The sequence below is a fragment of the Elgaria multicarinata genome, chromosome 10, assembly GCF_023053635.1.
Source record: "Elgaria multicarinata webbii isolate HBS135686 ecotype San Diego chromosome 10, rElgMul1.1.pri, whole genome shotgun sequence".
Taxonomy (NCBI): domain Eukaryota; kingdom Metazoa; phylum Chordata; class Lepidosauria; order Squamata; family Anguidae; genus Elgaria; species Elgaria multicarinata.
In genome coordinates this window covers 70530744-70558260 of record NC_086180.1, presented here as the reverse complement: position 1 = coordinate 70558260, position 27517 = coordinate 70530744, and the positions used below count along the sequence as shown (strand labels likewise).

Here is a 27517-nt window from a genome sequence, read left to right as displayed (position 1 = left end):
TCTCAGTTCCATGCATGATATTTTATGTGTGCATTGGGGCTTTTTTGGGGGGGTCTTTCCTGCTGCAGTCCCAGTGTCCCCTCATGGCACCCCAACAGCTGTTCTTGAAGATTGGACAGCTGTCTGGAGTGATTCAGTATGGCATAAGATGATGCAGCTAGAAGAGAAAAGTGGCACCTTCCGGTGTGTATATTCTGCTCTTCGTTCACACAAGATTCTTTTGGATTATGGCTGCTATTTATTATTTCTATTAGCCTTTCATTGGTGCTAACAGAATTATTTATTAACTACCTAAAATTGTTGCAAAATAGCATGTTCTTAACAAAGTTGACGATATCCGAGGCATATCACTATCTGAACTCCTGAAAATACGATGCTTGGAAACTTAAAACTTAACTTCCTCCACTTGGAAACTTAAAATTGCAATTCAGTGCACATTCTCTTGGGAATCAGCCCCCATAGAACACAGTGAACTTACTTCTGAGTGAACATGGAAATGAATTGCATGGGGTTTTTTTTCCAGGTAAGCATAGGTTTGTCATTTATTAATTTTAAATATTTTTTAGGCTGCCTTGTAGAACCCTCTCAAGGCAAAAATATGCAAATACAAATGGACAATAAATAAATATTTTAAAAAATACTATAAAAGCAGATAACATTAAAACCTACAGCCCACAGACTATAAAAAGCCAATGAAAACAAGTGGGCCTTCAGAGACTTCCTTGAAGACCTGCAAAGAAGGTGATGGATGGAAGCTAATTCCAGAAGTACAGGGCTGGAAATTTAAATATTTTTACAGCCAATTACAAATATATTTAACTCTCTAATTTTAGAAGTTGGCATCTTGTTGAGTTGTGCTTTAGTTGTTTTAGAAGCATCTAAATATGACTTAATTAAATTAGAGGTGGCCCAAAAGAAGTCATACATAATTTTACAAATCCTCCAGAAAGTGGCCTTTGAGGTACTTTAATAGTTAATCCGATTCTTACTGCTATTGTTTGTTTATGGCTTGTATAGTAAAGTTTGAATTGGGATCTTAACTGTAAAAAAAGTTAACCTTCATTGCAATGGTATGCAACTCAGACCGTCAAAGAAATGTCAGGCAGCTCTGGAACAGCATAAGGTTTTCTTTATGCATTTAATATATTAGGAACAGACTTAATAAATATGTTCCCAGTATATTAGCTATGTAAAGAAAACCACTAGCTGTTCCACAACCAACCTTTTAAAAGTGACAGCTGCAAGCAGCAAATCAAATACATGGCAACTTGGAGGGGGGAAAGTGGGGGGCAAGCTGGTACTCTTAAAATTAATAGACCCCTGCCCTTTAATTCCACAATGCAAGTCAGCGGAGGTGATCTCAATAGGCTAGCATGGGAATTCAAAGCATTCCGCCCACAAAAAGACAAACTTTTTTATGGCAAGGAGGGGGATGCTGGGGCAGGTAGTGAGCTATGTGGGGGACACCCTGATGGCCCCCACCCCAGCACACATGGGAAATACATAAGGAAGTGGGTAACTGTAACCCTTTCCCCCTCCTTGCCGATGGCCTCCATTGACTTGCACCCCAATTCCCCCCCCCTTTTTTGCTCACAACCCTTTTTGCACACAACGGGTCTGGGGATGTTTTTTGTTTGTTTTTTAAGCTGAAAATTGGGAGTGGGGGTGAATCCTATCACCCTGCTGTGGGCGCTGTTGCTCCAAGGACCCATGGTGGAAGGAAGGATTCTGATTTTCACCAGGAGCACTTCGAAAATCTAATGGAAGTTAGTAGAGCTTGTTGCTCATAGACTTCCATTACATTCTACAGCATGTTCCTCACATGGGCTGTGGCTTGTGTGTGTGATCGCAAATGGCAGTTGCAGCCCCGCTGGACAAAAGCAGCAGGCGTTTCTGCTGTTCTTGCCAAGTGGCTTGTCCTTTACCCACACTGGAGCACCAGATGCCACGCTGGCTGAAATCAACCTCACTGTAGATTGTGGCTTATTTTGGCTAAATAAACCACCGTGGTTAGGGAAAACCTCACACGGACAACACCATAAACCACAGTGGTTAATTCAGAAAAGTAAACCATCATGGTTTAACAGGTCGTGTGAAGCAAGTCTGAGAGAGAGTGAGTAACCTAAGGCCATCCATAAGGTTACAGTGAGGTCGTATTTGAACCAGGTCAGACTTGAACATATTGGTAAAATGGTGCTTAACACCTCATTTCCAGAAGCTTTCCTTTAGAGTGAGTACCCAGTTATTTTATGAAAGGTGCTGTTTGCACTCTGTAGTCTGACCTTATTAATGCAGCAGAGCAAGCTAAGCTGGTTCTACTTTAGCAGACTTCAAAACCTGATTTTGAACTTCGTAAAATAGGACACAGATCCTGTCACTTTGCATTAAGAAGTGCTACCTCAATTCAGTAAATTTGTGACTCATCAATGTGCAGAAAGAATTCTCTAATGGTTTCCCCTTTACCATTGATGTTATATGTGCTGGGTGTATCAAGCAAGACATGGGTTCTATGCAACATACCTGCCCTTCAGACTAGTATTCTCCATATGTGATAGACATACTACAATATACATTCCTGTGTTGATACATTTAAACAAAATAATAAGCTAACACTTTCAAAGGACATTGGTAGCATTGGGCATAGGGGAATCCTTTCAGTTGATGCTGAGAAAGGTTAGGGAACCTACAAGCATCTGGCTGTTCTTTCGAAGTTGCTGCCAAATGTCCATTTATGAGATCTTGCATATAATGCTTTTATAATGTCAGAGCATAGAATGATGAAATTCTCAGAAAGCTTGCTTGTTTTTGTGAGGGTTGTTTATAAGCCCTATTTCTCATTCAATGAAGATTTCTGATTGAACTTAAAAAATGGTTTTAGATATAAAAAGAAAATTGCCTTTAAAGAACAGTTGAATGTCAGATAAGACAGGAAGTAACTTCTTTTTTTACAGTGAGATTGAGTAATGCTGTGTGGAACATAATGTGATTTTTGTCTCTAATGCTGGTCTTTTAACACAGGCGCTGAACATCTTGCCTTTCCATGTTTTATCTGTCTGACTCTGTAGGTAGTGCAGTTAGCAGTTGTATATGACCTCAGGCCCTTAATACAAGACATAAGAGGATTCCATTCTGTTTCTGAAATCCTGCCTTTTGTGTAGATTGATGAGAGATACGTAACAATATTTTTGTGTGAGATAAAAAAATTGGTTCAGTGTATAATGGAGGCAAAACCATGAGGATTTGGGGCTCCAATCCTAAACACACTTACTAAGGACCAAGCCTTATTGAACACAATGGGAATTAATTCTGACTAAACACGCCGTTAGCGTTCTTTAATATGCAAATAGAATAGTGCAAGACTATCGGGAATATCTCCAGAAACTTCAAAGGATGTTTGACAGATAATCGAAAAGTGATCATTGTGGAAGACTGATTCATTCTTGTTATCTGTCCTATATTATCCACAGAGAGCTCTTGAAAAATGCAAATGTGGCTCATGCATAATGAATCCCCTTCCCGAAATTCACATGTGGTGTGGTGTGGCCCCACCCCCTCCCTCATGACCCCGATTGGCTGCCTCCGTCCCCTTCCCCCTCCCTGCTGGCAGCTACAGCCTAACCGCACAGCTGCACATGATGACTGCCTTCACACAGAGGAAATAAATTGTTATTAAAACTCGAGCTTTGAACTTTCACATTTTTCTGTACTTCTACACTCTTCAAGCTTCAGTTTAAAACAAAAATGAACAACATTGGTCTGGTAGATCTCAAGTAATTAGCCTTACACTACTGTATTCTAATATAAGGTGTGTGTATGTATGTATATATATATATATATATCACACACCCCTTTTTTCCTCCTCTGAAAATAGTATTTGTCTGAAGCCCAGGAAAGTTGGAAGCAAGTGTCAAACTGTGAATAGCTTTAGGCTGGGTTCAGACAACATAATAAGCCACACTCACGGGTTGAGTGTGAGTTGTAGTTGAACCGTGGGTTATCATTGAAACATGAGTTAATGCATTGTGAACCCAGCTGCACTAATGAACCATGGTTTGTTAACCATGAACAACTCATGAAGAGAACATATGGCTTGTTTGGGGGTTGTAAACTGTGGGTTCATGGTTAACAAGCCATACTTTGTTATTGTGGCTGAGTTCAGACACTACAATAACCCACTATTCAACAACAATCCACATTCAATGCATACTCAACTCTTGAGTGTGGCTTATCGTGTTATCTGAATCTACCCTTAGAGTGAATCTTGTTAAGTGTCTGGGATCTCTTCTCATAAGATATGGTTGATTTGTGGATTCATAAAAGAGTGTGCTTTGTTCAAGAGCTGGATCAATTGCTATAGTACTCGTCAAATGTGTAAAGGAGAACAGAGACTGTGCTGGGCATGGGACCAATGGGTTGTGTAGTTAGCTTGATATTAGTGAGTACAAATTCTGAATGTCAAAGAACCTTGGCCAGCCACCTGGAGGCCAAGGAAGGGGTGAAATGGAGGTCAGAAGGGTAGTTGTATTTAGCATTGGTATGCACCAAGTCTGAATGACAAAGAGCCCTGGCCAAACTACCTGGAGGGAGGAGGAAGGGCAGATAGCAGTTTAAAAAAGTAGGTAAGCTTTGGTGCCCAGAAGGAGGGCGGGAGGGCGAAAGCAAACGTGGGGGAAAAGGTATACAACTGAGAGCCCTTTGATGAAAGGATGCAGAGAGAACCATGATGAGCGCAAGGCCCTACCTGCAAGTAGGTGGCAACAGTTAAGGTTTTATTGATTTATGCGTTATTGGTTTTTTTATGCAATACATGTTTTCAAGTTATTCTTGCTTAGTCTTCCCATGTATTACCCTACCCTTAGTTTTAATAAAGCTTTCTGCTTTACAATCTGTGAGCCCTCTTTGTCTTGCCTTGGATCCGTGCTAAATCCGGTATTAACAGGTCACGGAAAACTGTGCTCAGTCTTTACAAAATGAATGTCATTATCATGGGCAGGGCTCTATATTATAAGGTAAGTATTATGTCCTCCACCCAGCTACAGCTTCTTAGGGCCTTCCTAGACAAGGGTTTAGCCCGGTGCAAGGCCAGGGCTCCCTGCTGTGCGTGCAGATGACGCACAGGGGATCCCGGGGTCAGGCCGGGCTAAACCCTCCCTTGACCCGGGATAACTGGATCCACTTGTGGCCTGGTTTTTCCGCAGCCCTAGGCTGCGGAAGGTCTAGCTGGTTCCACAGCTTTTCCCAGCTGCTCGCTTACTCGCAAGTAGCCAGGAGAAGACGCGCACTGGGCACAGTGCTCCTATGGAGCGCTGTGCCCATCAAGCCGGGGGTGAGGGAATCTCGGGGGGGGAGTGATGAGGGCCAGGGGGGAAAGAGCGGACCCGGCAGGAGAGATGGGGGAGAGCGGAGCCAGGGTGGGGAGATCGCGGCCAGGGTGGTGGTGGAGGGGGCATCAGACATGGCGAGCGGGGGGTGAGCAGACGGGCGAGTGAGGGGGCGGGAGGGCAAGCGGGGGGCATCAGACATTGGGGGGGAAATCGGGGGCAGGGGGAGCGGGGAACCCTTTATTTTTTAAAAAAAACCACTTACCTTTTCGTTGGTGTGCTCCTGCGCACATGACCCCTTTAAGTGTTTTTAAAAAATGGAGGACGCGACGGGGCTTTCCTTTCCCCGTCGCGCCTGGCATCTGGATAGGCTCGACGGCCCGTGCTAATTGTAGCACGGGCTCGCCGCGCCTGAAGGCCGGATTCAAAGGTAGGTCTAGCAAGGCCCTTAGTCTGAATAGCCTTGTTCTAGATTCTGTTGCTTGCTCTAGTTTAGATCAACATGTAGCTTCTTTGTCAAAAGTGTCTGTCTGCAGAATAGGTCCTCTGCATAACCTGGCAACTCACATATATATCTGCATTTTCAAAGATTGATAAAATCAAATTTTAGATGTGGTACTGTTCTAAAAAAGGCATATCCCTGAAATCAACATATATATATGGCTAGAAAGGATTTATCTTCATGGAATAACAGTTTCCAATGTTCATATAGATGCACTGTCTGAAGCAAGCATGTGCACAGCAGCAGGTTGCAGAAACATCACTGTTGCCTAGGCAAGTTTTTTCTTGTCCTCAGATTCTCTGTAAGGGTCAGTAGAAATGCTGTTTTCATTGATTCTAGCCTGATGGGCCAACAAAGGAAGTTTGACACTACTGAAGATGCTGTTTTGGGTCCGTATGAAGTGGCCCAGTATTTGAAAAATAGTTCCTGTTTTTCTCTGGTCATGGCTATAAATTGATTGAAAATATCTGTAGCAAAATATTAATACTTAAAAGAAAGACATTTTATATGAGTATTGCACAAAGTTCTAATTTTCTTTGAGCAATTCATTTGGAAAAATGGGGTAAACAATTTAAATGTCCCTATTATAATGCTTTGGAATGAATATTTGTATGGACATGTTCTAAAGCATATTTGAGGAATAAAATCTCAAAACTAGGGATATGTGGACATATTTCTTCAGTTTACATTTTCATGCTAATCTTCCTAATTTGCACTTTCTGAACCAATACGTGAACTGAAACACAGGCCTTAGCTAGACCTAAGGATTATCCCAGGCAAATGAAGGGGTCGTCCCTGCCTGCTCCCGGGATCCCCTGTGTGTCATTTGGATGTACAGGGATGATCCTGGGACGATCCCGGGATATAGGCCTGGTCTAGCCATGGCCACAGTTACCCTTTGGCATTTGCACTTCTCCAAATTTTGTGATTCAGATCTCCAATATGCATATATTATTTAAAATAATATACAGAAAAACATATATTGGATTAGAAAAAAGTGCATGAAAGTGCACAGAAATTAAAACATGGTCAACTGATGTGGACATGGGATGCAACAAATTTAAAATTGGGGGAAATGTCCACTTTCTTCACATCATGCATAATTTTCATAGAATCAAAGAATAGTAGCATTGGAAGGGGCCTATAAGGCCATCGACTCCAACCCCCATCTCAATGTAGGACTCCACCTTAAAGCATATATTTTATATATTTTCAGTAATTAGGACTGCCAGGTCCTCAAGTCCGAGCATTCTAATTTGCATTATGCAAATTATGTGCTTATTATGCAATTCCAGTACCTTAATTGTGCATTTCTATCAATTATTTTTATTCTGCTCCTGAAAAGTACCATAAAACGTTAGCGAAAGGAGTATTGGAATGATCTTCTGACCTGACCCATTACTCATGCCAGGAAGGAGCAACATCTTTCATCTCTCCTGTCTGCATCTTGCAAGGAGTTATAGCAGGTCACTCTATCTTCGTGTCCTTGCTTCTGCTGCTTTACATCTGCTCCTCAGTTTATATGTGAAGTTCCAAGTATAGCAGGAAGCTTCTTGTATTAATTGCAAATCTTCCATGGCAGCAAAGTGCAATCTAATAGAAAATTCTTTAAGTTATTTAGAAGGAAAATGGCATGTCCTCATAGTCATCAAAAGTAGGATTTAGATGGAACCCTATGGACACCTACATTGAAGTAAGTTGCATTGAAAGGACTTAATCTCAAGTAAGTTTGTATAGGATTGTAGTCAATTAACCTGTTTTACTCAAAAGTAAGTTTCAGTAATTTAAGTGGGATTTGATTAATATTGCAGACTTTAGGAATACAGAATCTAGTTTCCAACGTTATAAAATACTGTGATTGAGATGTTCTGTCTTTTAACAGACATTCAGTGCAGAACTATTATAGCTGCTAAATCTGTCAGCAGATCAGGCACATTTTGCAGTAGATGTCTCCAAGATTGCAGTTGCTAAATATACTATTTATTGATAGCAATGTCCAGTCAAACCATATGCTGAAGCCACATGTAAATGGCATTTTGTCAAAAGAATCATTCTGACACTTCTAAGCCCAGTACAGAATTAAAATGCTGCGTCTAATCCCACCACTTACAGCAATTTGGGGCAAATAATTATCTCTGTCTCTGCTCCGTACATGAAAAATGGGAATAATAGTGATTACTACACAAGGTTGTTGTGATGCTGAAACAATGAAAAATGGAGGCACCTCATAAAATGCTTAGTAAAATGTAAATCTTATGGTTTCATACTGAACAGCACACCATTGTACAGACTGGAGTTTGTAAGTATTATAATTATACACATGGTAGAGCCATAGCATGGAACTTGAGGGCCTTCCTAGACGAGGGTTTAGCCCGGTGCAAGGCCCGGGCTCCCTGCTGTGCGTGCAGATGATGCACAGGGGGTCCCGGGGTGAGGCCGGGCTAAACCCTCCCTTGACCTGGGATAACCGGATCCACTTGTGGCCTGGTTTTTCCGCAGCCCCAGGCTGAGCCCGGGGCTGCAGAAAGTCTAGCTGGTTCCGCGGCTTTTCCCGGCTGCTCGCTTACTTGCGAGTAGCCAGGAGAATCCACACAGTGGGCACAGCGCTCCATAGGAGTGCTGTGCCCATCGAGCTGGGGGTGAGGGAATCACGGGGGGGGTGAGTGATGGGGGCCAGGGGGGAATGAGCGGACCCAGCAGGAGAGATGGGGGGGGAAGAGCGGAGCCAGGGTGGGGAGATCGCGGCCGGGGTGGTGGTGGAGGGGGCATCGGATATGGCGAGCGCGGTGGGCGGGCGGGTAAGCGGGAGGCATCAGACATTGTGTGGGGGAAATCGAGGGGAGCGGGGAACCCCCCTTTTTTAAAAAAGAAAGACCTACCTTTTCGTTGGTGCGCTCCTGCGCATATGGCCCCTTTAACTTTTTTTAAAAATGGAGGAGGCGACGGGGCTTTCCTTTCCCCATCGCGTCTGACGTCTGGATAGGTGCGATGGCCCATGCTAATTGTAGCACGGGCTCGCCACGCCTGAAGGCTGGATTCAAAGGTAGGTCTAGCAAGGCCCTGAAACAAACAAATAAAATACCAAGCACTGTAAACAGCCCAGCTCATGAACATATCCAGGATATGGGATTTGACATTATCTGTGAACAACAATATTAGATGGTAAAATAAAATCTATAAATTGCACTGATATTGAGGTAAATATCTGCATCTATAATTTCAGTGGACACTGTAATTTCCAGATAAGATTTATTAAATATTTTGCATCACCTGCCTCTCTCCACAGGTTCACGACAGGTATCCGCAATTTCAAAATGTAAAACAAAATCCTATATTAATGAACAACCAAATTGAGATAGAAATACCTACTCTCTACAACATCTCCCTACTATCCACTACCATCTGTTACAAAAAACCAAAAAATCTGTCAGTGGGATTAGCCCTGGTTTGCAACCGGTGTAGTGGGATTACCCAAACCATGTTTGCAGGTTCAGATGTCAGAGCAAACTAATTTGACACAGTAGGAAGGGTTTTAGTGAGCCAGGCGCATGAGGGGAGGAGAGAGCATGTGTCATTCCTCATTCTCCAAATCATGGTTTGAGAATTGGATCATGTGACACCTAAATGCACTCATTGAGGGGAATGAAGGACAGAAAAGGAAAGGAGAGAATATGAACTCAGTGCCCCTGATTTCTTCATAGTCAACCTGACCAGCCATGTTTCCAGTCAGTTACTTTTATTATGCAAACCACAAACGAACAGGCATTGCCTCAGGCTATAGACAGTATCCTTATGCAGCAATAAGTGACAAGTAGGCTTCAGGTAGCTCTCTGGGATTAAGTGCTGTGAATTAGAGTTGCTGCTAAACAGCTGCTGACTACTACTAACCCCCTTTCTCAAACTGAGTGAGCTATCAAGTCCCTCCCTTGAAGTGTTTTTTTCCATGGGGTCGCCTCCCTTGCTGCATGTCTACACGGGTTCAATGGACCTGGCCTGGCTCTCACCCAAATAATTAGATGGCAGCTGGGCTTCGTCCTCTCTCTGTCACTATTATGCTCACCAGCCTCCCACTCCTGTAACCTTTGTGCCTCAACAATGCCTTTCACTTCCACCTCCCTGTCTGACTCACTATCAGTTTCCATGTCTCCTCAGGAACTCTGCAGAGGTGCCAGGCCCAATCCCTACACTCAGTGACATCAGCATGATTTCAGAGGTGAGCAAACTTATGGCCCTCCAGATGTTTTGACCTACCACTCCCCTGATCCCTCATCATTGGCTATGATGGCTAAGGCTGATGGGAATTGTAGGCCAAAATATTTAGACGGCCATAATTTGCCCATCCCTAAATAGACTGCATAATACAATCTGCCTGCCAGTAATTGAGCAAAGAAGCATTATACTTTCCTTTGTGTAATAACTTGGGTATATCCTTCAGAAGGATGGAAGCATTTAGCTCTGTTATAGCAGGGAACACTGCCACTGGTGGTTTATGTAAAGTAAGTGTGGCTCCTCTACGTTCCCTGTCACTGGAACATTGCAAGTTTTTGTTTCGTTTTTTATCATGGGCTTTATTTTTAAGTGCTTGGAAAAAGTTCCCAGGTCTGTGGTATAGACATGACGCAGCAACCTTGCTAAGGAGTTTTTGGTCTGCCTTTGGTCAGTTCCTAGATGGAGACTGACTGAGAACCGTATGTATGTTGCCTTGAGTTCTGTGGAAGAAAGGCAAGATATAAGTTATGTACATCATAACTGTTTAAAATAAAAACATTAGCTGCTGTCTAAAAAATTAATAGAATCATAGAATTGGAGGGGGCCTTGTAGGCCATCTTATTCAGTGCAGGAAACCCAGAGTGAGAACATCCCATTTGATGGCTGCCTTAACCTGTGCTTGAAAACTGTCACAGCACCCAGCAATGGTAGTTATTAAGGGCACTATCCTATGCATGTTTAGACAGAAAAAAAATCCGACAACTCCCAGCATTCCCCAACCAACTATGCTATATGTTATAGGATTTTTTTTTCTGTCTAAACATGCATAGGATTGTACTCTACAGTATATATTTAAAATAATAGGGTTAAGACAGGAGAATTTAATACTTATCCAAAGCACCATGCATGTATTACTGGAAAATAATTTTGGGACTTTGCCTGATTGTAATGTAACTGCTTTCTAAAATGAGTTTAAAATAAAAACAGCTAACGTTTTTATTTTAAACTCTACTATTCTGTGATTCTATGATGATTCTATGATTCTCTTGTAATCTGTTTTTGCCCGGCTTCTCTTTTTCACCCCTTTTTTCTGTTCAAGGTTATCTGTAGAAATCAATATGGTGCCTGTGGCTGGTACTGTAAACAATGCCTAGGATGAGTAGACAGCCTTTATATTACATCACACTTCAGGTGCTGTGTTGCTATTGCTAACTCAATTCTTCTTTTATGGTTCTAAAATCTAGAAAACAGCATTAGATTTGGCAGTTGCATATGATGTGCAGAACGAGTGGCTTGCAAATTTATGCCTAAGGTGTCAGTATGCTACTCTGCTCTAAAATCTGCCTGAATTAATTCTTTGAAAGATAAGCCTTTTGAATGCGTATAACTTTGAAATTTGACACAACTTGATTCAGTCTTATGATGACAAATGGATTGGTATGGGTGGCATTCGTTAAAGATGTGTTCTATTGAAACATCACGCAGAACATAGTATTGCTGACAGGGAAAGCTTAGGTGCAGATTGTAGCAGCCTTTTTAGGAGCGAGGCTGAAAATGTAGCAAAGATACTGTCAGGGCAGTCTTTTGGAGAGATGAGAGACAAAACCATAGGCTTAGGAGAAGTGGACAGGTAGGCACCAAAGAGTAGAGTAATAAATCTTTTCCTTGCAGGCAAGTAGATAGTTGTAGCAGCAGCAATTATATTTTTGACTTACTGGAGCCAACCAGATCTCCCAAGGGTCTGAAAAATCTGATTCTAGAAAATCAGCTAAGGATAGTCTGGGGCCCTTTCTACACGTGCTTTTTTTCTTGGGATCGTCCCAGGATCATCCCTGTACATGCAAATGACACACAGAGGATCCCGGGAGCAGGCAGTGTGTGTGGGGGGGTGGGTGGGGGGGTGGGGTGTCCTGGAGCAGGCAGGGACGATCCCTCCATTTTCCTGGGATAATCCTTAGGTGTAGAAAGGGCCTGGGAAAGAACAATGTTTTAGGCTGCAATCCTAAACACACTTACAAGGGTCTAAGCCTCAATGAATGTGGCAGGGCTTAGTTCTAGTAAACATCCATAGGAATTCATTGTTTTGGGTGGTCTCTCCCCCCCCCCTCCTGCCAGTAGGTATGTTAATTAGAGAACTCATTGCTTGCAAGTGCTGTGATTTTATGGTTGGCTTTCCAGCAAAGCGGTCTCCCACGGGTTGGGTGGAAAAAACCCCACATAGCCTGTAAACAACAGAGAAATCACATTATAGGAAATGTTCAATATTTGGGGGGAGAAACAAAGCGCACACCTGCAAATAGAACTGTGTGGAATTTGTAAATAGGAACTGGAATATGATGGGGGAGGGAGGAGCTTGAGGGGAAAGCGAATGAAAGCCCATTCATATGAACTGATTTAAAAAGAAAAAGGGAATACTAATAGTAATCTTGTCAACTTAGCATGATGAAATTGGCTTATACAATTTTGTGGATGAGTACAGGTATTATTATTATTTTATTTTTTAGAAAAATCCTGCCCAGTGTCTGTAGGGTGCTTAAAGTATACATCTAACAAAAAAGTAAGTACATTTTCACCATGCAGAAATAGCCGTTACAATGAGGATGAGTCATAAGAATAGCTGCAGGTGAAAATATACCCGATGGTCAGTGCTGTAGCCCCTCCCATATTTGGTGTTCATGATATAAGCAGCACAAGCTGCTTAAAATATGAGCTTTTACTTCTGTATGGCACGCCCAGGGCATGATCAAGTAGAGCAAAGCCACACCATAAATGACTAGTCTAGGGAACATATCCCTGCCTCTGAGGCAGTATATGAATGAAATGAGCCATGTAACCTGCAGTGCTGGAATGGCTGCCACAGAATAGTCCGGACTAAGTTTTCTTAACTCAGAGGGTTGGCTGGCTGTTGGGAGTGGGTTGGAGAGAAATCGGGGGTGTTAGAATACAATGACTAGGAGCCTAAGCAGGAGCACTCCACACTGCAACATTTTGTTGCAGGACTCCAGTTGTAAATAAGTAATACCAGAGACAATTTACTTAAAATTGTTTTGGTTGATCTAACCATAGTAGTAGTTGCTTCCAGGCGGTGGTACTGCCTGGCAGGTTATGTCTCCCATGACTGCCTTTACTTTAGAATGCTTTGCAATAGACGTGCTATTATGTTTTGTTACGTCTCTCTGTGCTTTGCTTATTTTAATTGCTGTAAGCTCGACTATGTTTCTCCCTATATATCCAACAGCAACTGGTCTTCTAAAGAAACTAGTACTCAACCATTAAGATTTATCACTATTCTTTTCTTTTAATTTTTCTTTCAAATTGGCACTTCAAAATTCACAGAGAAGCTTCTGAAAAGCACTTTCCTCAGCCAAGATAAGACTGAAATGTGCTACATGAAGAGAGATTTTATTTCACAAATACATTGGAGCTCAATGCTTTTATATTAGGAGGTTCTTACTCTGGCAGTCATGAGAATCATCATATGCTGGAAATCAAAGCAGTCAAGCAAATAAAGTGATTTATGATTCATTGTTCTTTGTGATAAGAGTGTGAATGTTAATGTAAAACTGTCCCAGCCCTAATAAGTAGATACAATAATTCAGTACCATGTCGAATAAAAATAAAATATCACTTTTATAAATTAAAAATCTAACATGCACATTGAAGGGTATGAAAGCTTTTCCTATGATTGCAAGGGAGTGCATAGATTGTTTTCTCTATTTTCTAGTCATAGGATCCATTCATCTGTGACCTTGATTTCCACAAAAGTCTTGACTGAGAAATATAGCCAGGTTGTATTTGGGGTAGAAATATACAGGTGATGTTGTTTTTACTCTGAGCTTGTCTACACTGCTGTTTATAGCAATTTAATTTTGTCATTTTACATTCATACTTTCATTGGACCATTTACAGTTAAACCAGTAATAGCCAGTTTAAATTATCTATTCATTAAAAAATATACTATGCTTTTTAAAATAAAATCAATTTGATGTAATTTACAAAATCAATAATAAAATAATTAAAAATAGCATGAACAACAACCAAAAATATTTATTTGGGGGGGAAATGAAACTAATTTAGATAAGGAAATAGCGATTGCTGATATTTTAGTGGAACTAGATTCAAAGATGTATGCAGACCATGCTCCAGTTTTTATAGAATGGATATTTGGGGCAAAACATTTAATAAACAAGCAATGGAGAATAGAAAACATGTTACAAAATCAAGAGGTAGTACAGCACTTAACACCAAAAAATGAAGAACATTTTCAACTTAATAACTCTCCAGAAATTAGCAATACTGTCATTAGGGAGCCTCCAAAGCTGTAGCTGGAAGTATTTTGATTGAAAAACAACCCCAGATCAGCTGAAAAGGCGGAAGGAAAGAAATGTCACAGAGCTAAAACCATAGATATTTTGGAGCAAAACATACGGCTACATGCTCACAGACAGCTATAAGAAACCAGAGGTATTAGGGCACAATCCTATGCATGTTTTTACAGGAAAAAAGCCTGGGAATGCAGGAAGTTGTAGGACTTTTTTCTGTCTAAACATGCATATAATTGCTCCCTTAAGGAAGCAGATAACTTACAGTTAGGCTGGAATCCGATGAAGAAGAAATTACCTTTTAAGAAACAACGGCAATCTGAAAAGGGGAATAAACCAAATATTTGGTCTCATTATTAAAACAAAATAATTAAAAGTAACATAAACTATAGGCTATCAAAGACTTGCTGAGATTCCCACGATCTCAGTTGTACCCTGGGTTGGTTCTTTTCTATGACTGTTGATTCTGATCACATTGTTGTTTTTTGCATTCATGTCATAGTTTGCCATCTCTTCTTGTCCCATTTCTGATGCATATTAAACACTTACGAATGGATCAGTCGAGTACTATAAAATCCTCTGGAGTTGTCATTCAGTTAGTTACTAACTAGGTTATTTTCATACCTTTAAAGCAACCAGTGAAAATTCAGTTCCTTAAAAAGATAAATATTTTCATATGTAATCCAGATGTTACAACACTGGTTATACCACAGTCAATGCAATTTAAAGCAGAAACAGGCCTACATAGAATCACTAAACGTGGTCCATCATTGATTGAAATGCAGACAGAAAATGTGCTATCTGAATGATTAAAAAGGGTAAGAACTTGTATACTTTTTTCCAGCATTTGGGTAGCCAAACGGGAAGCGAAATGTCCCTGAGTAGGCCATCGTTCTAATCTGTATTTTACTACTGTTGGAAATAATTTCTTCAATAGTTAAGCTAACATGTATTGCAAGTTAGAATGTAGTATCTTTTTTTGTATATTTTCATCAAAAGCTGGCAACTCCTATGCTAGCTGCTGTCCAAGCTGATTTTTCTTAACGTGCAGTATAGTTCAAAGACTGAATGCTACACTTGTTCACAAATATGTGGGGCCAAGGGGCAGAAAGGTTAGTTTTATATTAGGGATGTCAGAAAAATCCACAATGGGTTAAAATGAGTTCAATTTTCTATGAATCTGACCTGTGGATTCTGCAGCAGACCAGCTTTTTCCAAGTTGTGCAGATTCCACAGACTTGTGGACTGTTTTCACTTTTGTAAGGGATTATTGCTAATTCGTATTAGCACTAATTCACAATAACTAATGTGCATCTGTGCATTAACACTAATATGCACTTGCACAAATACATATTAGTGCAAATAGAATGAAATTCTGATTTTAAAAAATCTAATTCCATCCATGTGTGGATGATCAGATGAAAGGTGTCTAACAATCCGTAAAACACAGACAGAATGGGTTTAACAAAATCCATACATCCCTAGCTTATATACATTGCTTTGTTTAGCCTGTACCAAGGCTGTTTGAATTCTAGGTGCAGAGACACCTCTGGCAGTTTAGATCCATGTAATTGTCTGGGTGAGAACTTTTTCTGCAAATGTGGTTTAGTACCCTCAAGTGACATGGCCAAAAGGATTTGTAAAGAGCAGTGATACCTTCATTCTTAGTAATGAATTAGCCTCCCTTGAAATGCAACTGCAGTTTCTCTTCACCAGGTTGCCTTGCATGGTGTTTTTCAGTTCCAGGAGAAGTTCTGGCTTGTGAGGAAGTGTGATATTTTCTGTAGTGGCTGAGTCTCACAATGAGAAGTAAATAAGTGTTGCTGCCCCCCAAATATTAAAAATCATTAGCTAGACACTCAGTATCTGTGAGTTTTCTGGGTTTTAAAGAAAGAAGAGCTTTTCAGGATTATAATAAGAAACCCTAGACCATATCTGGCCTCATGAGCCTCATTGCCCATCTATTTTTCTTTTGTTGTTAGACCTTGTAAAGACTTCCTTGTTCAGTGTCACATTGTTAAACACGTGGGTGTGGGTGTGGGTGATTAAAGTTTTGTTTTTAACAGATTTTACTTATTACAAAACATTGCAGGCCAACCTGGTTTGGGGGCAGTGTTTGGAACTTTTTGTGTCGGTTCCGCCTGGTGGTGTGAGTCTGGTGAATTTGGTTGGCTTACCTCATTTGGAAGCTGCTGTTCTGACCCGTTTTGCGCGATGCGGACTTTGGCCTGGAATGGGTGTCGGAACGTGGTATTGGTGCAATATTTGGAACTCTTTACATCTGTCCCTCCTAGTAATGTGAGTCTGGTGAGTTTGGTTGACTTGCTTCATTTGGAAGCTGCCGTTACGGCCCGTTTTGCTCAATACGGACTTTGGCCCAGAACGGGTATTGGAACGTGGTTTTGGTGCAATATTTGTGTCTTATTATATCAGGCTCTCCTGGTGGTGTCCGTCTGGTGAGTTTGGTTGGTGTGCCTCGCTTGGAGGCTGCTGTTCTGGCCCGTTTTGTGCAATGTGTGCTATGCTTGGAGCGGGTGTCGGGGCGCGGTTTCTTTGGGTGTTTTGTGGCTTGTTGCATCCCTGCAGTGGAGTTGTGTGTGGCTGGTGGGTTTGGTTGGTGTCGCTCGTTCGGAGGTGGCCGTTCCATTCTGTTCTGGATGTTGTTTTGGGAGTTCTGGGGTTGGTGGTGATGCAGTATTGCAGTGGTTTTGGTCCTGGGGTGTTGTTCCCGGGTGTTGCTAACACGTGCCACTGTTTTTGGTATGTTTTTTTTGGTATGGGGGGGTCGTTCTGGCCTGTTCCGTTCCGGCTTTTACACCATCTCATCATAAAGTTTATAAAGTGTGTTCAAAAATGCATATATCAGGCTAAAGTGCATATATTGTGAGAAATGTGTAAAAGTCCCTATGAAATTCCATGCAGACTTTTAAAATAATGGCAAAGTGATGTAGAAATGGGACAAAATAAGGCTGGAAAAATGTGAAACCAAGGGAAACTGATAGTGACAAGATTCCCACATATAGATGTACACTTTGTGTCAAATCATTACGAATGTGGAATATAAAAAAATTGGGAAATCACGCTAAGAAAGCAGGGTATGGAATGTAGATTGTGTCCCAACAGTTACCAGTGCACTTCAATACCACTATAAAGCAATAGTGTAGATCTACCAAAGACAAAAATCCCTTTGCTTTATCAAAAAAAAAAAAAAAAAGAGTTGGTGGGAACTAACTCATCTGTGGTGATATGAGTTATAAGTAACTACAACAAATGTTTTGGCAACTTAATCCTGTACTATAACGGTTAAGCATAATTCATAGATAAAGGAGTGTTGTCTAGCCTTATTTAACCCCTATTGCAAGTTGAGAGAGCTTACAACAATCCTGCCTTGTTATCCATTGTTGATTTTTTTATACACACAATGCTGGTTGGGCTGAGAAAGTGAAATAAAAAACCCTGCAGTGTGGTTCATTGTTATATCCATGCTGCAAGAAGGAAAGATGCACTGAGAGAGAGAGTAGTTTACAGAAGACCTGTAATGGAGTCTACTGTTAATATTGCAAGGCAAGGTCTTCCTCCTCAGACCTCTTCCCAAGCCAAGTCCAGCATTTGAATTGCATGAATAAGCCTCTTGCTCCATTGACAAACATGCATATTGTTTGCACTTTTCAAATGTATAAAAACTGTAAATAAGTGTGCAATCCTAGGCACGTTTAGACAGAGAAAAGATCTACAACTCCCAGCATCCCCCCCCCCCGGTCACCATGTTGGGAATTGGAGAGCTTTTTCTGTCTAAACGTACATAGGTTTGTAGCCTAAATAAATACAGTTAAAATACAGACTTCTGACTTTAATATTCATTTTTGTTTTTTCAAGTAGAACTCATTATGGAATGTTTTTTTTCTTTTTTCTTTCTTTTTTTTTAATAATATTTTTTATTTTTTTAATACATCCAAACAATACAATATACAACAATACCACATAATATACAATAATATAAAGTAAACAATTGATAAACATATATTCTAACTTAATTCCCTGTAACATAATCATAATTAACATAAATGTGCTCCCTCCAACCACGGGATCTTATTCATATTTCCAAAATCTCATTACTTCTTCTGGGGGTGTTTTCCCTCTCCCCTTTAATAAAACGAATTCTAAAAACTGTTTCCATATTCCTTCAAAAATCATTCGTTTTTATCATTCCTCTTCTAACTTTTATGTTACATGTTAATTTATCATTAATAGCAATATCCCATATTTCTTTGTACCAATCTTCTATATGATAATCCCCTTGAACCTTCCAGTTCCTAGATATCATTAATCTTGCTGCTAACAAATTCGTTATAAATTATTTTGTCTTTTGATTACAATTCAATTCTCCATACACTGATAACAAAGCCACTATAGGTGTCTCTTCAATCTCCATTCCTAAAATTTCTTTTATCTCTTTAAACACCGTTTTCCATAATTTTTGTACAAATTCACATTCCCACCACATATGTATACGTTCCTTTCGCTTGACAACCTCTCCAACATGTTGCTGAATTCATCTTATTTATTTAATTTAATTTTACAGGGGTTAGGTACCACCTCCAGACAAGCTTGTAATAATTTTCTTTTATCCTCACATACATATTTCTCAACACTTGTTTCCATATCCCTTTCCAACTCTGTTGCCCTATTTGTTCATTCAAGTCAGTTTCCCATACCATCTTGCCTACACTTTCCGTCTCTCCCTTTTCCACTAATATTCTATATATTTCGCTCGTTAGTCCTTTTATTAGTTTGTTTTCTCTTTTCTCATTTTCTTTTCTTTATTTCTTTATTAATTTATTTATTACATTTCTATACCGCCCAATAGCCGAAGCTCTCTGGGAGGTTCACAAAAATTAAAACCATAATAAAACAACCAACATGTTAAAAGCACAATTACAAAATACAGTATAAAAAGCACAACCAGGATAAAACCACGCAACAAAATTGATATAAGATTAAAATACAGAGTTAGAACAGTAAAATTTAAATTTAAGTTAAAATTAAGTGTTAAAATGCTGAGCGAATAAAAAGGTCTTCAGCTGGCGACGAAAGCAGTACAGTGTGGGCGCCAGGCGGACCTCTCTGGGGAGCTCGTTCCACAACCGGGGTGCCACAGTGGAGAAAGCCCTCCTCCTAGTAGCCACCTGCCTCACTTCCTTTGGCAGGGGCTCACGGAGAAGGGCTCCTGTAGATGATCTTAAGGTCCGGGCAGGTACATATGGGAGGAGGCATTCCTTCAGATAATCTGGCCCCAAACCGTTTAGGGCTTTAAATGTCAGTACCAGCACTTTTAAAATCAGCTCCTCAAATTTCGTAATATACCATTATGGAATGTTATCTTAGTTAAAAAGTTGGCAAAATAAATTTGAGCACAAAAAACACCGACAGGTTCAAGCTCGTTCATAGCTACATGGTTAAGCTTTATTTGGTACATAAGCAAAGAGAACAGGTTGTTCTCTTAAAACACACAAGAACCTCTGCAACGATACCTTCACAAAGACTAAAAATTAAACAAGAATGTACTTAAAGAGAGAGACACTAACCCAACTGAATTCTGCTGAAAACCATCTATTACCGCCTTGATTGTTGCAACTGTTGTGAATTTGTTCATTATGATTGTTCATAATCTTTTATGGAAATGCAGTAACTTTTTTTAAAAAAAGTGTTATTCAGTCCCCTCATCCACAGGCCCAGGTATTTCAAACACACACCAACAACACAGTGAAATGGTAGAATGCCCAGGCAGAAGAATGGATTACACTATTTCACTCTTCAGCCAGTGTGGTATAATGGCTAAAGTGTTGGACTGGGAGTCAATAGATCCAGGTTCTAGTACCCACTTGTCTATGGAAACCCACTGGGCGACTTTGGGCCAATCACAGACTCTCAGCCCAACCTACCTAACAAGGATGTCGTTGTGAGGATAAAATGGAGAAGAGGAGGATTTTGTACACTGCCTTGGGTTCCTTGGAGGAAAAAAGGCAGAATATAAATGCAATAATAAATAAAAACTCTTTCCAATGTTCTTCCATATATATAAAAAAGCTCCTTTCAAGTGTGAAAAAGCACATCAGGGAGAAATGTATATCAGCAGTCTTCAGGTTGTGCTAACTTTCTATTTACTGGACTTTTTTTTTTTAAGTAGAAGAATATTCAGGTATATGATTCTCTAGTGATACATTCCACTCTTATCACTGTAGCATTCCACTACCTCATTCTGTTGAATGCCACTCTGAGATCCTAGGGTGGGAAACAAATGTTTTAAATAAATAAATAAATCTTGACTCAATGTAGTTAAATGGAAATAAATCAATAAATATAGCAATTCTGAAAAAGAGATATGATTTTTGCCCTACAAGCTACTGTTGGGTGGATTGTATGTTGTTTATAGGCAAGGTGAAGCCTGTAAGCTTTTGTGGCCTGACTTTTGTAGATAAAACTGACATTTATAGGAACCACCTCCCCTCTTAACTTTAAAACAATTTCTTTACTATAATTTAAACTTGTTGAAGTAACAGCTTAGGTCAGCTTGGCCATGCCGGCTGAGGATGATGGGAATTGTAGCCCAACACATCTGGAGGTCACCAGAATGGGAAATGCTGCCTTAGTAAGATCTACAAAATATCAATAACAGTTTTCACAGACACTGCAAAGATCTTGAAAAAACCAAGCGTAGGGGAACACCTTATGTAGTAAGAATTTGAGAGTATGCTGAATGGATATTTGTTCTTTCTCTAATCTGTATATCACCTCTGCATCCTCAATTTCATGCAGTCATCCATTTTATATATGTTAGGGCTCAAGTCTATGCATCTTTAGACAGAAACATGCATTGGCTGGGAATACTGGGAGTTGTAGGATATTTCTGTCTAAACATGCATAGGATTGCGCCCTTAATCAACCTAGCAGCACATAGTCCAGTCACCCTAAAAGGGATAAATTAGATATCTGCAACCACCAATATATGTGAAAATGCTATATAATTCATTCAGCTCCCTAAAGACTCAGCTGATTCCATACCAAGGCTAGAATAGCAATTAGGAAGAATGGATGAGGTGAAATGATAACTTGGGCCTTCATCATAGCAATAACCCATCTGTATAACTTATCTGGTCACAAAACATTCAGTCTTGCTTTTGTCATTAATGCAGAATGATGTGCCCCTCAGCCATTGCCTTGAGATGTTTCAGGGAATAAGGGCCCCAAGGGATGGCACTGTTCGTAGTTGTCAAAATTACACCTGACCACTGAGGTTGCTCCAGCCTCCCCTAAAAATGGAGGGGGATGTCATTGCATGCTGGAATCAAGCATAATAGAAGATTTAATGGTGCTCAAGTTTAATGAAATGGCCACCAAACATTTGCACATGTGTGTATGTGTGATGCACTTGGGATTTTTGCTTATTGGTGTTGTTGGATCAGGTGCCTCCCAACTGGGGGAGGCTGTGCAGGAAGTTTGATCTTGATCCTGCAAAGTTCCAGCACTTTAGAGGTGAAACAGCATCACTGCAGCAGGACAGGAGGTTGGGGGAGCTAAATTACACACAGTAACTCATTAGCCCATTTGTGTAGCAGAACATCATGTATTATTTCAAAAATAAGCTGCGCGTGTAACTTTTTAACCCATCATGAGTTATCATGACATCTTGTCATGAACGGACTTTAGATTTGGTTTGCAAATGACCCCAAATTGGAAAAATGTGTATTTGCCTATATGCTGCTTAGGCTGAAATTTCTTTTTTCTAAAATTCTTCTTTACTATCAATAAAGATTACTTTCTCTCTCTCCCTATCTCCCTCTCAACTTGCTATTCCACCCTCTCTCCTCATCCCACTTCCTATCAATAAAGTTGCCAGCTTTATGGCCTTGCGAACCTTTGTCTGAAATGTAACCAATGTGAAATGAAGAAATGTATGCCAGTATGATCACAGGTGCCATATAAATGTAAACAATTTGGGTCCGTTTTTAGGCTCATAGTTTTTTTTTTTAAGTTGTTATAGTGGTTTTAAATGTTTGTGTATATTGTATGTTTTTGTGGTTTTAATTTTTGTATATTGCTTTTAAGTGTTATCTTATGTGAACTGCCCAGAGAGCTTCGGCTATGAGGAGGTATACAAATGCAATAAATAAAATAAAATGTACATGCTACTGTTTTACTCTGTACAGCACCATGTACATTGATGGTGCTATATAAATAAATAAATAATAATAATAAAAAAATAAACCTCCTCTAATAATTAATTTCTGGAATTTGGTGCCCAGTCCTTACTTCCATATGTGACCCAAGAGTATGTTTTCATATTTTCTGACAGAGTTGCTATAACAAAGCTGGGCAGGGGTGGCGGGATGGGAACAAGATAATGAAAGAGAGATGGGAAGAAGGGGATCAGTTCTAGTCCTCAACTGCGAGAAAGTCTCGGTGGTTAAGGATGAATTGTTGCTGGCGTTGAAGTCACACACAACACTGTGAAGACTGACAAGATATCCATATATGGGTGAGGAGTGCAACCCTTTCCTGTTCAGATCTTGTGAAAGATATGGATAGTTAGCTGCAAAATGTGGGTGTGATTGTATTTTTAGGAGCTGCACTGGTTGGTTTCAAACCTATTGATATTTTTTATCTTACCTTAAATTAATTTATCTACAAATGTACACACTTGCCTGTAGAATGCATTGATCTGAACAGATTGCACATGCATTTGAATTACAAAACTGGCAGTGAAAAGGAAGTGAAGAACAGAAGCTGGATATTCAGCTCTGCTAATTATTTTGCCTTATGATGTTCTGTGCCCCTATTTTGTTTTGTGTAGGATGACAAGGAAGCCGTCAATCTTGTCCCCAAAAATGGAGACCATGGCTTGGTTCCTGGAAATGAGAGATTCAAGCCTGTGTTACCCTGGCCTCACGTTGAAGGTGTGGAAGTAGACTTGGAATCAATTCGGCGAAGGAATAAGGCCAAAAATGAAGGGAATCCTGTTGTTGGTGGCAACAATGATCAGCAAAACATTATGCAGCGACAGTATCTGACATTTAAGCCACAGACACTTATCTACCATGATCCTGTATTGCGATCTGGAATTCTTGGTAATTTTGAACCCAAAGAACCTGAACCCCACGGAGTTGTAGGTGGTCCTGGTGAGGAAGCCAAGCCATATGTTTTAGGATCAGAGTATAAAGAATCTGTTCAAGCCAGCATTAAAGAATTTGGGTTTAACATGGTAGCAAGTGACATGATCTCGCTAGATCGAAGCATTAATGACTTGCGTCAAGAAGAGTAAGTACCTATTCTGTCTCTTTTTAATTTTTTTACCGATAGGTAACTTTTATTTTTATGTTTAATTTAACTTCAGTAAGTGTTGTTGCAATCAGAATACTCAGTTTTCATTCTGTGTTGGTTATGACTAAGATTTTATCTGATCTTTCCTTTAAATTTACTTCGTTTGCCTTGATACATTCCATATTTAATAACAAAGACAATTTGATCTTATCTTTTACATCACACCTTTTGATTCTACTTTCTCTAGATTTGGTTGGAATAATTATTTTCCATGTGTGTTATCAAATTAAGGTAGATATCCATTCTTAGATGGCTGTCAGTTTTTTATCTAAATTGATTTTCTTTTAACTAAAAGAAGAAGCCCATTAATATAATTTGTATTTCCCAATGTGCACATACAGCTCCAGGAAAAATGCCTGTATTCCCAGGAATAAGTCACTGACAGTAGTGTTTAAAATTCATGTGATTCACACTATTTTATACATAGTGATGGTTAGTGCTTTTTAAAAAAGGAAAGCAAGGGTATAATCTATCCACAATTCAGTATTTCTAAAAATCCCTTTCATTTTATTTACAAGACATGTAAGCATATGCTTAAATATCCCATTAATGTCAGTGGGACATGAAAATGCTTAACGATTTATTGTGCCCCAGTACTGCAAACTTAATTCCTTCATTTAATATGTTATGTATTCTAGCAAGCATTCAAATAATGAGTAATACGTTATTGATGCTTAGCCTGGATCACGTTTGATATGAAATTATTTTTTCTGTGGTGGATAGATATGAGTTTGCCTGCCATGGAAAAGCCCTGTGTAACTGTCCCTGCCCTTTTGTTCTGCTTGTTGTTTGTGATATGGGTCTTGTTTGTGATATGGGTCTTGTACCTCCTGTATGGCATGGTGCCAAGCTCTAACGTCTCCATACAATCATCACCAAAACCATTGTCTTGGCTACTGAAGCTCAACTGTTTTGTCTAAAGAACTTTTTCCAAGATATGTTCTGTGAACAGAATCAACCAGCTGCTACCCCAACTTCTATTTGTTTTTCTTCTTTGAAAGTACTGTTTACTGCAGGACATGTTCTATATTGAATTCACTCAACAAGAACAGCATAATGGTTTCTTTTTAGCAGTTATGCAAAACATCATTTCCTTCACATTTCTGTGAGAACTACTAAGATGTAATTGTACCGTTTGGAGATTTTGTTTTTGGCGTGTGCGTTTCCATATAAAGCAACAGGCTTTCCCTTCCCTTGCATTTATTATATTAAGAACCTTAGAATGTGAGTTTATGTGCTTCTCTTCCATCCGCCTGCAGGAAGCCAAAAACGCATAAGGCTTGAATCTAGAGTCTTCCTGGATTCTGATCCAGTAAAGCTTTTCCACTGACAGAATGAGGCAGGCGGCGATCTTCATTGATTTCCGCCTCTCCATCTGAAGGCCCCTGTCATCTCCCCCTCCAGATCTGCTCCAGAGGATTGGGGCCCCTTGGAACAGTGCGAGAAACAGCATTAAGGGCTTCAGAGGCAGGGGGAATTGAATTGTTCTTCCCTCTGAGTTCCCTGGGTGCAGTGACCTGAGTCTGGAGAGAGGGGCAGCTCATTCTGCTCTCATCCATTGGCCAGAAGTCCAAGGGTTACAGGGAGACTTCATACTCTCCTCTTAGGACAAACACCATAGCAAGGGGGCAATCAGCATGGACCCATATATTGGCCAGAGAAGCAGCAACTGCAGGGAGTTTGCTTTATCCCTCTCTTTCAGAAAGAACACATATTAGAACTTGAAACCAACGTGGTCCCATTCATCAGGAAGAGAAGGAACTGTTGCTCCACTTGTTGTTTTCCTCTTCCCTTGGATATCCCTTTTCCTTTCGTCTTTAAGATTGTGGTTATGCAGGCAGGAATTGTCTTATTTTTCAATAAGTGTTCAACGAGAGCAACAAAAACAGAGAGCACTCCTGCTGGCAGGGGAAAAGCTGGACCCAATCCATAGGAGTGTTTTGACAAAGAAACCCTCTCCCCAGCACCACAACCACAATCTATAGTTAAAATTTCCATAGAATTTTTACTGTGCATGATTTATTGGTGAGAATTCTGTAGCCTGTGTATTTTATTTTTGCTGTTATTTCATTTTTGTTTATTACTTTGGAAATTGTTAGCTTGAATGATCAGTGCATCTTTTGATTAGCTTGTTAGACCACATAAAATCAGACATAATTATAGTGTTGACATTGACATGATTTGTAAGTGTGAACATGGTACCAACAAGTTATATTTGCATTGCTTTGGGGTGTCCCCCACCTCCACCCCACCTAGATAGGTTTAATAAAGCAACCTTTGGCATGTTCTACAGTTTTATTTATATATAAGGTGTTTGTACTATGTTCTGAATCTATTCCTCTTGTGGGGTGTTTTGTATATGTGTGAACACTTGTACTCCAGGTGGCAACTGTCTGTATATCATTTGTTGTATATCATCAGAACTCTCTTTACCTGCTGGTCTCTAGCCAAGTTCTAGTCCTAACAGTACAGACCCAGAAGCACATACAAAGTAAGCAAGGCTGTGGCAGTTGTTTTTTAAACCATTTGACTGTTTCTCAAATGTGTGTGTGTGTGTGTGTGTGTTTTCAATAGACGTATCATTACAAATCTTTTATACAGAAGAATTGTGGAGGATTTGCAAATGTGAGTGGCTCTGAAACTGTGAGAAACAAATGCTTAAGATATGTTCCTGGTTTGCTGAGAAATACTTAGGCTTCTTTAATTGGAGAAGAAACTAAGATCCCTTCCATTTCTTGCAAAGTCCATTTTGACGTACATGTATTGTAATAAGTAACTGCCTTGTACATAGCCAATGACTAGGTTTGTATGACATGCCAGCCCTTTGTGGGCAGCTAGCCATGATTGGTTGTCGTGTCATCCGAACCTGGAGCACTTTCTGCAGGTAGCTTATTTTTTGGCAACAAGCCATGGCGAGAACACATAGCTTGTTGCAGAGTTATTTTCACCCACGGTGGGTTGTTGTGTCATTCAAATCCAGGAGACTGAGTTTATTGTAGGTTCCACCGATTGGGTACAGAACAGCAGCAAAAGAGTCTGTGCCACTCACTCTTTGTGAGTTCACCAGTGACAGCCCTTCTACCAATGCCAAAACGGCGGTCCCCAGCAATTTTTTTGGTCCCTCAAAAATGCACAATTGGGGTTGTAATTTCTTTTTCTATTTTTCCAGTCTTTTGCAGGTGCTCAAGTGTGCTCTTACAATTGTCCAATATGTGTAGTCTTGCCTGGTCAATTTCCTTGTTTGTTTCAACTGTCAAAGGAGTACCTTTATAAATTTATTATAGCATAAGGTTTCATAGACTAGAGTCCACTTTGTTAAAAGCATCCGAAATTGCAATCCGAAATTGGTGTGCAGGGTGGCAAGGCAGGGAAAGGGATGAGCTTAGAGATAATTGAAATACAAAAATGACAGTGACAATTCTGTAAAAGCAAAGTGCTGGTGGAAATGGAAACATCTTGAAATTGGTAAAATAAATAACACATGTAGTAGGATAAAACCCCATAATCTCAATTCAAGCCACACGTGATAGACATGACTTTCCTGTTAAATTGTAATTCAATTTCATACTGGAGTTTCCCTTTGAAGTTCCTTTTGTTCGAGAATGGCTACTTTTAAGGATGGAGGTAGAGTGCTCTGTTGCGCTGAAATGTTCTCCCAGTGGTTTCTGAATATTGCCCTTTCTGATGTCTGATTTGTATCTATTTATTATTTTGTGTAGACTAGAGACTGGCCTGTTTTGTCCTGCAAAATTGGGCCTCTCTCTATGCAAAAGAATAAATGGACA

The 27517-nt window shown here is 40.1% G+C and overlaps 1 protein-coding gene across 2 annotated transcripts in view; it reads left to right on the top strand.

The window, feature by feature from the left end:
• GALNT7 (polypeptide N-acetylgalactosaminyltransferase 7) overlaps positions 1-27517 on the top strand; it is a 59396-nt gene that overhangs the window by 7340 nt on the left and 24539 nt on the right. For both annotated transcript variants that reach the window (XM_063136428.1, XM_063136430.1), the window contains exon 2: positions 23206-23669. In XM_063136428.1, the coding sequence (XP_062992498.1) occupies positions 23206-23669 (464 nt within the window). The remainder of the gene's footprint in view (positions 1-23205; positions 23670-27517) is intronic.